The sequence below is a fragment of the Manacus vitellinus genome, unplaced genomic scaffold (genome assembly GCF_001715985.3).
Source record: "Manacus vitellinus isolate BGI_N305 unplaced genomic scaffold, ASM171598v3 scaffold_11_pilon, whole genome shotgun sequence".
Taxonomy (NCBI): domain Eukaryota; kingdom Metazoa; phylum Chordata; class Aves; order Passeriformes; family Pipridae; genus Manacus; species Manacus vitellinus.
In genome coordinates this window covers 3,916,822-3,932,835 of record NW_021938895.1, presented here as the reverse complement: position 1 = coordinate 3,932,835, position 16,014 = coordinate 3,916,822, and the positions used below count along the sequence as shown (strand labels likewise).

The 16,014-nt window shown below is 41.2% G+C and overlaps 1 protein-coding gene across 1 annotated transcript in view; it reads left to right on the top strand.

Annotated features, from left to right (window-relative positions):
- Window positions 1–1,922: 1,922 nt before the first annotated feature.
- Window positions 1,923–16,014, top strand: part of MFSD2B (major facilitator superfamily domain containing 2B) — a 35,484-nt gene continuing 21,392 nt past the window's right edge. Inside the window, exons 1-4 of the mRNA XM_029965770.1 lie at window positions 1,923–2,199; window positions 6,907–7,103; window positions 10,730–10,854; window positions 14,128–14,251. Of these exons, the coding sequence (XP_029821630.1) occupies window positions 1,923–2,199; window positions 6,907–7,103; window positions 10,730–10,854; window positions 14,128–14,251 (723 nt within the window). The remainder of the gene's footprint in view (window positions 2,200–6,906; window positions 7,104–10,729; window positions 10,855–14,127; window positions 14,252–16,014) is intronic.

Genomic DNA, 16,014 nt, shown 5'->3' with positions numbered 1-16,014 from the left:
GCAGTTTGAAAGTGTCATGATCCTAATTACAAAATGACAAAGAGCAAATCTTTGAAAAGTCTAAAATGATGCTGACTGCACTAATCCTGTGTTAGATTAGAAAGTGCCTTTAAAAAAGGCAATGAACTGTGATTGGATAACTTATTTCCTAACTTGGAGAAAATCTTTGGAGTGAATACAGGGCTCTCCTGAATCTAATTGGGTTTTTGTCAGCTTGTAAAGACTGATTAGCTACCTGTAGTGTCTGGACAGCCTAATCTCTTGCTCTGTGCTGTAGACAGCTATTGTGCATTGGTCAAACAACAGTAAAACTGGCTTGATCAATGCCAGAGTTTGTGAAACACACAAGTACTATCAGTTATTCATTGTTTCTTCGCAAACCTTTGCTGTTTTGAGTAAAGCCTGTGCATTAACATGATTTACAGCAAAATTGAGATAGCCAAGAAAAGAACAAAGAAAGGAAATTTTGTTTTTTCCCCTGTTGGTTTTCCCTTTGTGAAGAAACATGCAAATGGAAGTAACAAAGATTTAGTGTGTTACAAGGATGATGTGTGAAGAGAAAATGGAGAACCTAAATGCTGAATTTCAGTGTTAGACACATACCTTGTATCTAGCTTGGTACTGGGCAGTCTGTCTGTGTTTTGAAGCTCATCTGGCCTCAGCCTTCAAGGACCACCTGGGAGCCCAAAAGCTCCAGAGAGTTTTCAACAAGGCCTGTTAAGGCTGTAATCTCAGTTTTCTGTTGGAGGTCTGTTTTTAAGAAAATAATGCCTTATTTTTTAAGTATTTTGCAAATTTGCAATAATTAGTCTTGTGAAATGAGACTGCACAGGATTTGCACGTCAGTACTTTATGGCATGGTTTGCGGTGGCTGCCCAGTACTCACAAGGTGACCCTGCAGAGAGCTCTTCAAATCAGTCAAGCCACAAAGCCCTGTGCATATAGATTAGTCGTCATCTTCCCAAGACAGGCAGGTCACAAGTCCTCCTGTCTTTGTTGGCTTCATTAAACCTTCTCTCAGGCTGTCTCACTGTTGAAAGAATTCATACTCCAAAATGCAATTTGTATTTTTTTACCTCTGGTGCAGAGCATGCTTGCAAGAGCACTTTCCTGTGGGCAGGGTGGTGCTGAACTCCTACAACCTTGATAAGGGTATTGGCTGGAGGGCAGCAGAATCACAGAATCAATTAGGTTGGAAAAGACCTCTGAGATCAAGTCCAACCTGTGACCGAACATCACCTTGTCAACTAGACCATGGCACTGAGTGCCTCGTCCAGTCTTTCCTTAGACACCTCCGGGGACTATGACTACACAATCTCCCTGGGAAGCCCATTCCAATATTTAATCACCCTTTCTGTGAAGAAATTTTTCCTAGTGGGAGAACTAGCAGCGACTCTTCCCGCAGGGCGGGCGGGTGTTGCCTGATCTCCGTCCAACTCACGAACGACGGCGTTGTTCATACATCCGCGTGAATCGGGAAACAGCGCATCTCTTGGAAGGGACAGAGCTGGCATCTTTGGGCTGTGGCTGAGAACAGCAGCAGCTGTTCTCACGGCAGGTGTTCTCACGGCACCTTCCGCCGTGCCCCGTCCTGGAACACCGCGCTGCGGGAGCTGCCCCGTGGAGGGTGCAGGGTGTCGGGGCTCGGCGGGGCGGGGGATCCCCTCTCCCACTCCGGGGTGACAGCGCCGGCAGCACCTTCCGGGCTCTGCGAGAGCCGGGAAGGGTTCGACACCGCCCGCTCTGCCCCGGCCGCCCCGCCCCGTTGCGCGCAGGTGTCGGGCCGGGGTGGGTGTGCGCCGGGGGTGCCCATGCGGGGCGGCGAGGCGACACCCCGGCGTTGACAGGAGGAGGTGAGGGCTGCGCCGTCGGGGGCATCGGGGAAGCCCCTCGGCACAGCCTGGGGCGGAGCGGGCTGGTCGATGGTCCCGCTGCGCTGGTGTTTCGCTCTCCTCGCGGGTGGGTTGCGGTCCGGGCAGCCTGAGCTCGCTGCCGCCGCGGTTCGTGCGGTGCTTCGTGCGCGGTCTCGGCGAGTACCTGGAACAGCTCTTCAACCCTTCCCGCTGCCCCTGCGCTCTCTCCGGGCAGCGCCGTTGCCCCGCTGTCTTCCCTGGATTCACTGTCCGCTGCCGTGGCAGGAAAAAGCGCGTTCCCTTCCCACCCCCCTCCCCTCCGGGCCTGCCTCCCGGACCGAGGCGGGTGAGAGAGATGCTGGAGGCAGGAGAGGTTCGCTCCCCTCAGCAACTCCTGACTTCCAGGTGTGTGTTGTGAGCGACTGAGTGTTTAATGCTGCCCCTTCAGGCTCGGTGCTCGCCGGGGTGGGAGTGGGAGGAGGGTAAGGGGTGAGCGAGGACTCCCCCACTCCGTGACTCTCGAGGGGAAACCAGGTAAAACTGGGAAGGGGCAGCTTCCAAGCAGAGAAGCTGAGGTAGCTTTCCACAGCACAGGGGAGAGTGTTCAGGTCCTGGAGCTTATCAGCCACGGTGGGCATGTGCCGTTCGGGGTTCGGTTTTTTTAGGGTGCATTGATGGCAGAAGTCTGAATATTTCCCAGAGACACACACCATTTTTGGCTCGCAGAGTCCCTTAGCATTATTAGCCAGATGGAAGAGTATCCTGGGAAAGTACTGCTTTATCCCACCTTATACGCCCTTTCTAGGTGTCTGCATCCAAGCCCTGCTCCTGTTGTTTCTTCCACTCAAGGGTAGGCTGATGTCATTAGGAAACCTGAAAACAGTTCTCAAGGTGCTTGGTGTGAGGGGACCTGGGATGCCACCCATGACTATCACACTCGTGCTTCCAAGAGGCAGTTGCTTCATCACTCACAGAACAGAAACATTACCAGTGTTAATTCTATGTTGAGAGAAAAGCTGACTCAAAAGCTGCTCCTCTCTAGCTGCATTTCATTGTTTCTCAGATAAACCTAGACTAGCATTTATCTTTGAGTCACAGGTTTTGTTCTCTTTCCTTACTGCTTTTAATATGCTTGTTGGTTCGGTTCTGGACTCAACTGATAACAAATAGTTTAGGACAAAACAAGGCTGCTCCCTGTGTCCATAATGTAAGTGCAATATCTACACATAGCTGCAAAGAGTTGTTTTCAGCGTGCTTAAATACTTTTCTTAGAAATAAGATGGTCTGTTATAAATTTCTGTTCTGTTGGGGAAGGGAAAATTTACAAGTTTGGTTTTAACTTACAAGAGAATTAAAAATAAAGGAACTAAAGTGTCTGAGAAGCATTAATTTTCCATAACAATGTTTAAGCTTACTTTTCTATTTAAGGAGCAAAATGTCTCAGCTATTATGCTTTCTTGGTTTTCCTTGAAACACAATTAAATTTTATATGATAGGAGCATTTATAAGTACAGAATTGTCAAGTCTGTAACTTCATTAGACCTTCCTTTCTCTTACCTCTCACGCCATCATCTTGCATTTCTCCTAAAGCTCATAGAAGCAATTCAGTGTTGACATTCAACTACACCACAGGAGTCTTGAAACAAAATTTCCATTGTACTGTTGTGTTTTGTTACTTTTTTGACCACTGCCTACACACTCAGATCTCTAGTGATTTGTGGGGTACTTTCAGCTTGCTGACAAACTTACACAGGTGAAAAGGCTTTCACTGGGTTTCACAGGAATCAAGCTTTTTTCGTTGCTTGAGGAAGCAATGCAGCAGGAACAGCCAGGCCTCAGAGAAAAGCCCTGGGAGCTGCTGACAGCCAGTGCTCTTCCCAAGACCAGGGTTGGGGGGCTCATTCCTCTAGATCCCATAGCAGACAGCTGCCACATGCATGTTTTTTGCTCTTAGCTGTAGGAAATGCTTCAGCTTTACTGGTGCAGAGACCTACCTTCATTTTACCACTGTCTTGTAGGATATTGTGGCAGAAAATGTGGTCATTACTATATAAATTCAACACGGAGAGTCAGAACTCTATCATGGTCTGCTTCTTTTGGACACCAGACTGTAGAGCCTGAGTGATTACTTCCCAGCAGCTAGAAAGAAAGGGGCACTCAGTGAAATTACCAGGCAGCAGATCTGCAATGATGGTGGCATTTCCTTTCACACTGGGTGTCATTCACATGTAGAACTGCTGTGGTGTTTATGGCTAAATGTACAAATGAGTTCCAAAAGTAATTAGGCAAAATAAAAGGAAAACAGGCATGGGACAGTGATCAGGATGTCACCTACCTTTCAGGAAGTTCATGAACTGCAGATTCCCTGTGTTTCTGTGGCTGACTGAACAGGACACCTCTGTATGCTATGTTTGTCTGTCAGCTTGTTTTATTCTGAAAATAACATTCATAACCAAAATTTAATTAAAACTTAGCTACTGCTGTGACCAAAGTATTAACTTTGCTTCAAGGTGATCTGGGAGCATGGTTCAGAAAGTAGCTCAGCAGCTTTCTGGGGGTGTGTGGAATCAGAGTGAAACTTTATGAAAAATGTACTAAGATTGTAAATTTTCTTACCACAAAACTGATGTAAAGACAGGAGTGCTGCCTGCAGCCTGTAAGTTTAAATCTTGGATGACCGTTTCCTGTACCACAGCTTTAATTAGATTAATTCTTAAGAACTTGACATTCTTTGTGTTCTAAAAACATTTTGGAATCATGCATATTATATAGAGGCATTTACTTTTTCTGTGTTATCATGGCTTTAGCTATTGAAAGGACAAAGCGCAATGGTTTTAAACTGAAAGAGGGACATGAAGAAGAAATTTTTTACTGTGAGGGTGGTGAGACACTAAAAAGGCTGCCCAAAGAAGCTGTGGCTGCCCCATCCCTAGAAGTGTTCAAAGTCAGGTTGGATGGGGCTTTGGACAACCTGGTCTAGTGGAAGGTGTCCTTTTCCATGGCAGGTGGGTGGAATAAGATGATCTTTAAGGTCTGCTCTAACCCAAATCATTCTGTGATTCAATTAATAGGGAAAATAAGTGGGAAAACAGCATATAGATCTAAATGTTTTTCTTGGCTTGTTTTAAGGGTGAAATATGATACAGGATTTGCATAGAAGTGGTTTATGTCTCTTGTTTTCAACTGGAAGTCATCTTGCCAATGCTTGGAGATCAGAAGGAAAGGTATCAAAGGAAAGCAAACTTTTAAAGTAGTTTAATTTCTGGGAGGATGGAGGTGAGACTAGGAGAAGGGAATAATTAAAAAATAAAAAAATGAGATAAAGTTTTAAAGTACACAACCCCTGGAGCAAAGCTCAGGGGGTCTGTGATGAGCCAAATGAACAAGATTCTGTAGGCTCCACAAGTCTAGTAAAGCTCACATTTGATAGGACTTGTGTATGGAAAATGGGGAGTTACTTTGTACAGCAAATATGTATGTAGTCTGTTGTATTTACAGTCTCTCATCAAAGTAAATAGTGTATTGTTCTAATGAAGTCTGTCTTGTGACTATTTATCACTCTTCTTTTCCTGGAAAGAAGAAAATTGCCAGTGCAGGATAAAGTGAGGCCTGCTGTGGTGATAACATTTTGCAGCTCATGCCCTGACACTGTCCACTTTATTTGGGTGTAGTAGTGGGATCCCACCCTGTCTTTTTCTGTGAAAACACGAAAAGGAAAGAGTCCTGATAGTCATGCTCCTTTGTTCAAACCCACTCAGATAAAACAGTTCAAAGAAAAATGTTTAGATGATGAAAGGCTCTGCCTGGAAGTCTAAAACTTCTCAAAACTGTTGAGGGGTAAAGATGATGGGTTAGTAAACTTAAAAATGTTCAGAAATTAGGTAATGTGTCAGAATATTATCATTGTGGTGGATTTCATTACCATATCTCTATTTTTGTCCTGATCTAATGTAATAATTAAGGGCTTGTGTAGGCAATTCATAGAGAAGGCAGACCCAGGATTAATGTTGCTGCTCCTCTTCATGTTCCCTGGCTCCTGCTGATGGCAAATTTTAAAGAGAGACTGAAAGCCTGAAAGACAAATTTTGGGTTCTATGTTTTGTCCCTCTGAAAGGAAGACAAGATTAATGAAGAGTCATTTTCTTCCTTTATCTTGAATTCTATGGCAGGAAATTAAAGATTTTTTAAAGGCTTTCCAGTATTCTGGAACTTCTGCTATTGGAAAAAACCAGTGTTCTTCATTAGAGTTTCTATTAGAATCTGTGCATTTTTTTCTCTTTTAATTACTGTTATGAAACCTTATTTTTAGCATTTATCTTATTTGGCAATTGTATTAGAGGATATTCTTGAATGTTTGCAGTACTTTTCAAACATAAAACACAAAGGAGAGAGCACAGTTTTGCTAAATTTTTAAAATTCACTTAGGGTGACTTTCTAAAGAGGATTCGGTCCCCAAAATCACTTTCTGTATCATACCGAGTCTCACAGATGTAGAGAAGTCAAGTTAAAAGAAAGATATGAAAAGTCAAGTGATTTTGCCAGCATCACACCAGCATTTTGTGACAAAGGAAGGAATGGGGCCCAAATGTTTGGGATATATTTGATCTGGATTTGACTGTTGATCTTTCTTTCTGTGAATGTTTAATTACTGTGGTACAAGAATGTATATTGATTGTTATGGCCTGAAAGGTTAATATAAGAAATTATTATTTTAAAAAGTAAAACAGTTTTCAACCTTAAAAATTAATTAAACATTCAAAGGAAAAACTAGGCTCAGAAAATAGTGTGACAGTATGTGCACTTCTCAGCTGCTTCTTGCTTGTTTGTAGACTTGTTCCTTCTTCTGTGAGAATAAGGTAGGTAAGCCTGAGGGTCATCACAAGTCACTTTTAGGAGCACTGTAATCTGTTTTTATGGGCTGAATTAAAGAACAAAACCATTAAAAATCAAAGTAATGAGCACCCAAATGTCTGTTGATGATAGGGGTTGAGGGCATATGGATTTGCTAGTGGAATAGCTGTGAAGCAAATACATTAAAGTGGTGTGACTACAGACTTTAACCTTAACACTTCTGTAGCTTTTAACTTGTGTACCTTGTTTTTCTCATCATCTGTTCTGCTTCTTCTTGCACAGGAACACAGGCTCTCGATTTGCAGCAAATTGTGCTATGCAATAGGAGGTGCCCCAAATCAAGTGGCAGGGAGTGCTGCTGCTTTCTTCCTGCAGATCTACCTGCTGGATATAGCCCATGTAAGTAGCACAGGAAACATTTACAGACTGTAGACTTAACTCTGTTGTTGTCAACCATGTCCCTGAAATGATAAAAGGGGAATTAGCTAATAAATATTCCAAACTGTCTTGTTATCCTTGCCTCTTGCTGTTCAGCATCCTGGAAACTGCATAAACTTGTCCACAAATATTTTTTTTCCACTAGTTTCCTTTCTGTCTTGAAGTGGCCATTGTTTGCTTTTAGGTTGGGATTATTATTAGAATTTTAGGTGCTGTAGTGTTCTCACACTTGTGGACACACAAAAAAGCAGTTCTCAGTGTCAATAGCCAGATAATGTAAAATGTGGGACATCTGAAACATTAACAGCACCATGTTGGGGTTGTGAAGTTCTATTCATTTGGTTCAGTTAAAAATCACTGCAGCTGCATCCAACAGTCAGCATAATTTCACACAAATATTATTTGGTTTGTCTAAGGTAATTTTGTTACAAAGAAAGCTGAGTTATCCTTCCTGAACTTTCTTTGCTTGCAGTCTGTGGCTTTCTGGTGCAGAAGCAGACCTGGTGAAACAAAGTAGGAATCATCCCATTCATCTGACTTTCAGCTGCTCCAGCTTTCTAGATTTCAGGACAGCAGAGAAACAAAGAAAATCAATCCATAAGCAATTTTTACTGGTTTGGATTGTCTTGTATGCCTGCATGGTAACTAGGTGGGATAGATAAAGTGTTAGGATAGAAAAAAGGATTTTAGGGAGTTGAGGCCAAATTGCAGGGACAGTGGGAAGAGCTGTAGCTGAAACTACATGAGTGGCATTCAGCACTGATGACTGCTTCTGTTTGCTGGAAAGAGCAGGAAGTTCTGCATCAGATGTCATTGCCCATTTGCTGTTCCAGATGCAGAAAATGTGGGATATTATGACTGGACATGTCCAAAAGTTTGGTTTATGGTTTTCCTATAAAAGTCTGGTATTAGAAGCTGAGGTCTGACTTACTTGATAAAATTTGCAACACAATAAGATGTGCATGTAAAACTGAGATCATCTTGGGTGTCCTGTTGAGATCAAAGTCACAAGACCTAGAAAAGGGGCCCATTTTGGACAGCAGAGTCAAAGATGTCAAGTGGATGGTGTGAAATCTGAGGAGCTGGAGGTGGAACAGGGAGCTTGGAGATGCAGGAGGGAGGTGGGTGCACTCTGACTACACTTGTTTCCCCCTTACATCAAGGATGGCAATACAAGCCATTGGAGATGAGGAAGCATGAATGGAATGAGAAAGACACACTGTTTTTCCCAGGGTGCTTATAAATATGGCAATTTCCCCACTGATTATCACAGAAATTGAAGATTCTCAAAGTAAGAGACTATCTCTTTACATGTTTGGGTACAGTGTTCAGAAAGCTGAGGCCTCATCCTTGCATCTTTGGACACTACCTAAATACATGATACAATAATAATTATATTATTAAAAAGCTTCTACTGAAACCAAATGATTTTGCTTAATGTTTGTAATGATACACTTACTCCTTCATTAAGGGGCTCAATTATTTGTTCCCTGATGGTTTAGTTTGTTCTCTGAAGTAATCCTGCAGGGATAGGATTTATTTCAAGGCCTGATAAACAGCTCTGAAATCTTGTGGGTTTTTTCCACCCATTTTCAGGGGAGAGCATGTAATTTTGCAGTCAGTACGTGGATTTAATTCTTACCCACTTAAAAGGCAGAACTATTTTAGCTCCTTTATAACACTGAGAAGTTTCTGGCACTGGTGCTGACAGACACTGACTAGATTTAGGGGCTAAGAAAATGCAGCCAAGGGATGTATAAGCCCATATCAATGATGAAGACAAGGTGAATACACACACTCCACTCATAACATAAGAGAGGTTTTGCTTTTTGCTCAAAGCTTTCTTCCACCTCTGCTTATGTAATATCCACTTCCTTTCTGTGTGTTCAAGTTATCTGAACACAATACCAATGTGAAACCCATCTAATTTGTAGGTTTGTGTTCTCTCGTAACTGCAGTGTTTCAGACCCTCTGTCCTTCTGACTGCTATTTTGTTCCTGTTTTGGCTGACCTTGAGAAGCTCAGTGACTCAGAATTCCCTTGAGAAGCAGCAGGGATTTTTGAGCAGTTCTGGTGCAGCCCCCGCAGCAAGGCTGTCTAAGGGTTGGTGGGTTACTTGTCGCCTTGGCTGTGGGAGGGCATAATTCAGCAAAGATGGGTGAGGTGAACATCAGCAAACTGCAGTGGGACACAGCCCATCCCAGCCTTGTCCTACCATTCAGCAACTGAATGCAGAGCCACTGTCGCTGCTTTCCCAATACTTCCCGGTTCATAAGCTTTCTCAGGTGGGGTATGTGTCTTGGAGCTGGTGGTGACAGGAAGATTGGCTGCCAATGCAATTTTACCTAATTTCACCTAAAATGTAACAGGTGTGATTACAGAAGTGGATAGCACCTGCCTTTTACAAAGGTCATTCAGGACATTCAGAGATCCCTCCTTCCTTCTTTTGCCTCTGGGGGAAGACCGACATCAAAATCAGTGGGTAGGGGACTGCTCCAGCTGGAAGCCAGGTGATGCTGCCTAGGAGACAATATAGTGGGCAGAAAATAGAGAGATACCTGCTCAAGCTGGGTCAGCTTGCTCAGCTGCATTTTCCAGGTTTCCCACTGTACTGGAGCACTAATGGCATGAAGAAACACAGAGATGAAGGGGTTTTGTCTGCTGTTGCTGTTTAAGCCACAGAGGCTGTTTCAGCAGTCTCTCTCAATAATTGCTCTGAGGAACATTCATATTTATATGGCTTTTAATGACTTTTTTCAGCACTGTAGTTAAAATGGCATGAACTGAGCACTTGGAGAACTCACTTTTTTGACCGTTGTGTGATGGGAATTCCTAAGCTCTGTACAGATATATGTGAAAAAATGACTACATTGCCTGGGATAAACTGTATTTCTATATGGGCATGAAAATATGGTCCTCCTGGGTTAACTTCTTGTTAAAGGATTTTTCCACTTGGGCATTTTATTTTTATGTAATCCACAAACATTTTTCAAGTGAGATTTGATGGACGTGTGCTGGCAACTTTGATTTGAACAGATGTGCCTTATGCAGTTTAGTTGTCACAGTTCAGTGCTGACTGGATAAAGTCTGCTGTGCTACACACTCTTCCTCAGCCACATACCACCAGTTGGCAGCCTTGTTGCTAATCTCAGGAGATGAAAAAACACGGGTGCATGTAAACAGCTCCCTCTACTATTTTCTAGATCAGGTTAAGATAAAGATATGAGTAGATGGAGCAAAGTAAGAGGGTAATTACAGAGGGACTCTGTCAGATTGTATGACTAAAACCAGGACTTTACTATTTGACTATCTGATTCATTTTCCTCATTCTAAACACATTCAGGATTTTCCCTTCCTTGCATTTCCCCCCTCTAATTCATTCATTCATGATGCCTGTCTCAGTGTCTCATTTGTTTGCTATGGGTAACCAATAGGAGTTTCTATGACAGCAGCAGACATGTTTTGTACATGAACTATCATTATTCTTTGAAACACTGAGGTGTTTTTTTCTGGAAAGTTGCTTTATGATGTCTCATTGTATTGTGAAACAATGGCTCTTGTTTACTGTATTCTGTCTGTACTTTCAGATTACTCCATTTCATGCTTCTCTGGTGCTGTTCATTGGCAAAGCCTCAGGTGCATTTACTGATCCTGTTGCTGGCTTTTTTATTAGCAAAAGTAGATGGACAAGAATTGGCCGGCTCATGCCTTGGTAAGCCTAAATGTGTACATATATTTACATATATATATTATTATTGAGTGTTGTGATCATACAGCTACCTCCTTGAACTAGTCTTAGTGATTGTATCCATTTTACATATATAAAATCAAAAAGAAAAGTTGTCATGTCATCTATATGCCTTTAACTTTTTCACCCATGAAAATACAGAAGAGGCTTTTACCGCTGGAGACACAAACAAATAAAGCCAGAAGACTGTGTTGGTAACAAAACAGGAACCCCAGATCTAAAACTTTTTTGAATCTGTGGTTGAATTTTCGCCTCATTCTTCCACAAAGTTGGAACTTATCTCTACTTGTGTCCTAGAATGCCTTCACATCTCGCATCAGCCTTCCAAGAGCTCCATTAGCTTTAACTCCCTAAGCCTTTCAGTTCAGGAAAGGATGTGTGTGCATGACTGTGGGACAGATGTGACACCATAGCACTGCCCTTAGCTCTGTTAGGTTCTTCCTTATAGCACTCGTTCTGCTCCTGCTTTCTCTTGCATCCAGTAATCAAAATAGTTAATTAAAAAATCACCATGACTTTTATAATGAATGAGCACTTCTAAAGGGAGGGTGTGATGTTTCACTGTAACATCTTACATTCGTGTGCACTCTAGTTAGTGCACTCCTACGTGTGCTGTTCATATGCTCTAAAGAGAGGTTAGAAGAATGAATTTTACATGTATAGGAAGGAGATTGACAGGTGTGAAGCAAGAAAATCGGGAAAGATTTGTCCATGCTAGAGGAACTCAGACTCATCTGGGCCACAGAGCATGTATTTGTTAATTTTTTAGTACTTTGGAAGTGAAAGAGAGACTGAGTAGTTTGTGAAATTTGGAGTCTTTCATCACTCTTTCTCTCATGCATCATAAGGATATATTGTAAAATATTTTGAATCAATGAAATTTGAATTAGTATAACCCCCAAACTTGAATCACAACAAAAATCCTGAGCAAGGAAGTTGTAATTTCAGGGAAAATAAGCCCAGTTTTTTAGCTGGTGATTCTCTCACTGTCACGTGCTTTTAGAGCTACAGGAACTTGTCCGTGGGTAGCTTATATCTGACAAAATATAGAAGGCAAGTACATGTTGGAAAAAGGCTGAGATCAGCTGCTCTTGGCCCCAGCAGGAGCAGGGACTTGAGGTCAACGTTGAGATTTTTGCCAGGAGCCCCATGAGAAAAGAGGAGCGTGCTGCTCTTTCTCTTTTCAGTTTCTGGCCAGGTAAACGGTGTGGTTTTTAATAACTTCTGAATTAACTAAGCAACAAAGTTATTAAAAAATAAAATAATAAAACTTTTATACAAATGCTATTAGACATATTCTGATACTTTTTTTTTTCCAAGTTCTCTGCAAATACAGCAAATACATGCGTTTACTGTTAGTGTTAAATCGATGTTAAAATGACTCCCGTTCTAGCACAAGCATGAACTTATCAGCCCTTCACACTGTAAACCAACTACAGCACATCTTGCACTTATTACATGAAAAGTGCTTATCTAACCCTGCCTTTCATCAAACAGCTGCTTTCTTTGCAGGAGGATTTTGTCTGTTTTTTTGGTAATGGTAATATTTTCATGAGAATTTTGGTCCTACACTTTGGAAGTGAGACCATTTTTATACAAAGCAAAAAAATGGGACTTCCACTAACTTAAAAATACTGTAGTATTTTGAAATTATTCTGACTTTTTAATACTCTAGAGTGAAGCAGTGGAATTGTTTTTTAGTCAGAAAAGCTTGCCAACAAAGCAAGAACATCAGTAAAGAAAGAGAACATTTAACTATCTCTTAATACTGTACTCAATATAGTATGAAGTTATCAATTGCTATTGATCTCTTATTTAATGTGTTTAAAAGGCAGAAGCAGACATTGACTTGGAATACAGGTCAAGTATTTTGGCAAAGAGATAATAGTAGACATTCAGATATTCAGCAACTTCAGCAAGGCTCTGAAAACTCACTGACATTAAAGAGGAAAGGAAAACGTGGAAAGAGAAAGAAAGAGGGGAATAATACTAAGAGGGTTGTTGCTGAAGACTTGCATGAAAAAGGGACTTTGAAAATATTTAGTGTGGTGACTCTGCCTGGACACCCTCTGGAAGAGCTCAGTCAGAGAGAGAGGAAGGTGGTTTTCCTGAGGTGTGTTAGGATTTTACCCTTGTTTATGTTTTCATTGCTGACCTGCTGTGGGTGACCTGTGGCCTGGGGACTGAAAATACCAGAACCTGGCACTTTCCTGGTAAATGCTCAGTTCCATCCCAAAGAGCAGTGTGGGAAAGCCATTGTTTTACTAAACTATTTACCCACATTACTCTTTTGTATTCCAGGTTTTCAGTTCACGGTTGAAAAATAATCAGCTGACCCCCAATGTCAGTAGTGCTGTTGTGAAGGGATTAATCTGTTTTCTCTTTTACATGTTTGGAAATTTTTCGTTAGGATCTTGGTCATCCAAATATGTTGTTTAATGCCTGATTTACAAGAATACAGGAGAGCCCTGATTGCAGCTCTGACTTCTAGGAAATAATAGCATCTGACCACTTCTTCTGTGTCATGGAGTTTGACAAGTGTTATTTGCCTGAAATAAGTTTTAGACTAATGTAATTTTTTGTGGTTCTTTTTTTTAAAGCCACCTTCCTCAACAGAAGATGATACTGTCGTGTTTGAAGTGTTTAGGAGTTTTGCTGCTGAGTTAAATGGAGCAAATTGTCATATATCCAAGTAGATATAGAAGTAGGAACTTTCACAGTGGGCTGTCCATGTGGGAGCAGTGAAGAGGCTCAGTTGAGAGGAAAACTGAGGGTACTAAAATTGGGAGAGGGAATCTTAGTAATAAGTAGGATCATATAAAAATTGCTGGAGCATGCAAAGACATGATGACAGAACTCAGTCTTCTGTGGTTCTTTCTAATAAATGTGTGATCTGAGACATGTACCAAGGAATGGCAGTATAGGTGTTGTGTTACAGTGCATGTGCAAGGAAATTGTGTCTGTTCTGAGTGGGATTTAAGTTTAGCTCTTTTCTTTCAGATTTCCTGGGGTTTTTTATAATTTTATTATTATTATTATACTATGGAAGTACTTGCACACTTTTTATATTAATCTGTGTATTTAATGCACACTAACGTCTAATACTTAAAAACATGGCATTATCCTGGTTAGAAAAATTACACATACAATAACTGATATTGATTATTAGCAGGAAAATTTAATGTGTTTTGCTATCATTATGTTAAGACTATTGATATGTGTTAATCTTCTTTGCAGGATGCTGGCATGTACACCCTTCACAGTAGTGTCTTATTTTTTCATGTGGTACCTGCCTCCTTTTGTGTCAGGAAGAGCTGCATGGTACGTGACTTTCAACTGCCTTTTCCAAGCTTTGACCACAGTAAGTAGATTACAGGTTCTGATATTCTCAGCAGTAACTTGCTTCTTGTCTGTCTATATTAATTCATATTTAGTTAACTTGACTTCACATTTTGCTTCAACTTCCAGTGTGTTTAAGGGATAGGCAAATGTTCTTTTATCAAACTCTGCAAGTAGATGGTTTCTGCCAGTGCTTTCACTGGCAAATGACCTGCTAATTCAGACAAATTACCTCCTGTCACTTCCACTGGCAGTGCCCTAGGTACTCAACTATCTATAAATTTTATAGATCCACAGAGACATTTGGATTCCTAATTCCAGTTAGACATCTAACTGCTCATAGCTTCTATTTTCAGGAGCAGAATAGGAGACTAAGCAGGTTTGTGGCTCAAGTTCTGGGTGTTTTGACTCAAGCTAGGAGGCAATGAAAAGTCAGGGTACCTGATAGTACTGATAGTAGGCATCATGATTTTTATGCCTGGTTGGAAGAGTTTGGGCGTGTGATATTTTTAATACACCCCAAAACTTGCAATATTTATGCAGAAGCTCTCATTTCAGTGGATCACAAAGAACTTTTCTGACACGTTCCATACTGTGCATGTAGGGGTTGCATCCTATCACCCTGTTTTGCCTTGTAGCCAATACCAAGATGAACAAGGTACCTTTCATGCAAAGCATCATCACACAGCAGATTAGGACTGGAAGTGAGACAAATCTGTTGGACCTGCGAATTCTGTATTCCTGTGTTAAGCCTGAATATTTCCCTTGCTCCTTTGTTTCCTCTGTAGAAAGATGGTTTATTTCAGTATGGTTTTAAATAATTTCCTATCTCTATTGAAGGAGAAATGAGTTTTCTGTGGCAGAGCTTTGAAAATGTACACGTTTGCCATGTTTGATGGAGGTGAACAGAAATGCATTTTGTACAGACTGGGATGCAGATTGCAAGACCTAGTTTGGCTACAGATCTCTGTGGTGGTGGGAACACCACAGAGAACTTGATTGTTCAAGCAGGTTCATGTCCTTCCACTTCACAATAGTCTGAGAGTCAGGCCTGTATGTCATTCCAGGATTGTAGAAGTGATTTTGTTTTAGTTCGGTGTTATGAGGACAGGATCCCACCCACATCATGACCGATGAAAAGGTCAAGCCTTTGGTGTTCAGTAGTTTTTTTCAGTGAAGTACTACTGTAGATAAGGCCTCTCTTGCAGTACAAGTGTGGCTCATTTACTCAGCATCACAACAAATATTGCCAGTGCATTTTTTCCAGCAGGATCTTGCAGAATGCTGGATACAATGCTGTAAAAATAATAAGACAACACTCTATCTACCTTTTTGTCAGTGCACAGACATAGCAATTGAGTGTTTTTATCCTTAAATTAAGGAGTATGTGGCAAAATGGTGCTAAAGACCAAGTAGTTTTCACAAGTATCTCCTGGAATTACATGGTTAGACAAGTAGTTGAAATATTTTGGTGATTTATATAGTCTTCTGGCTTGAATAAAGCGGAAAATTACGTATTTCTTCTTCATGGCTTTACTTCCTGTTGGTTAGCTCAAGCTAGGAACATGATAGTCTCCTAGTGCAAAAAAAATAGATGTTCTATAGCCTATCTCTGAAGGATATTTTCTCAGGGAAACTGAAGGACCACAAGATTAAGGTAAAGCCTCTTGGTATGTTATTATTTATTATTTGTATTATGAAAGATACTGTTTTCCTTTTATATGCTTTACAAACCAGAAAGAAAAGACAGGTCTTTGTGCTAAAAAATTGGTTAAAGGGTTCTAA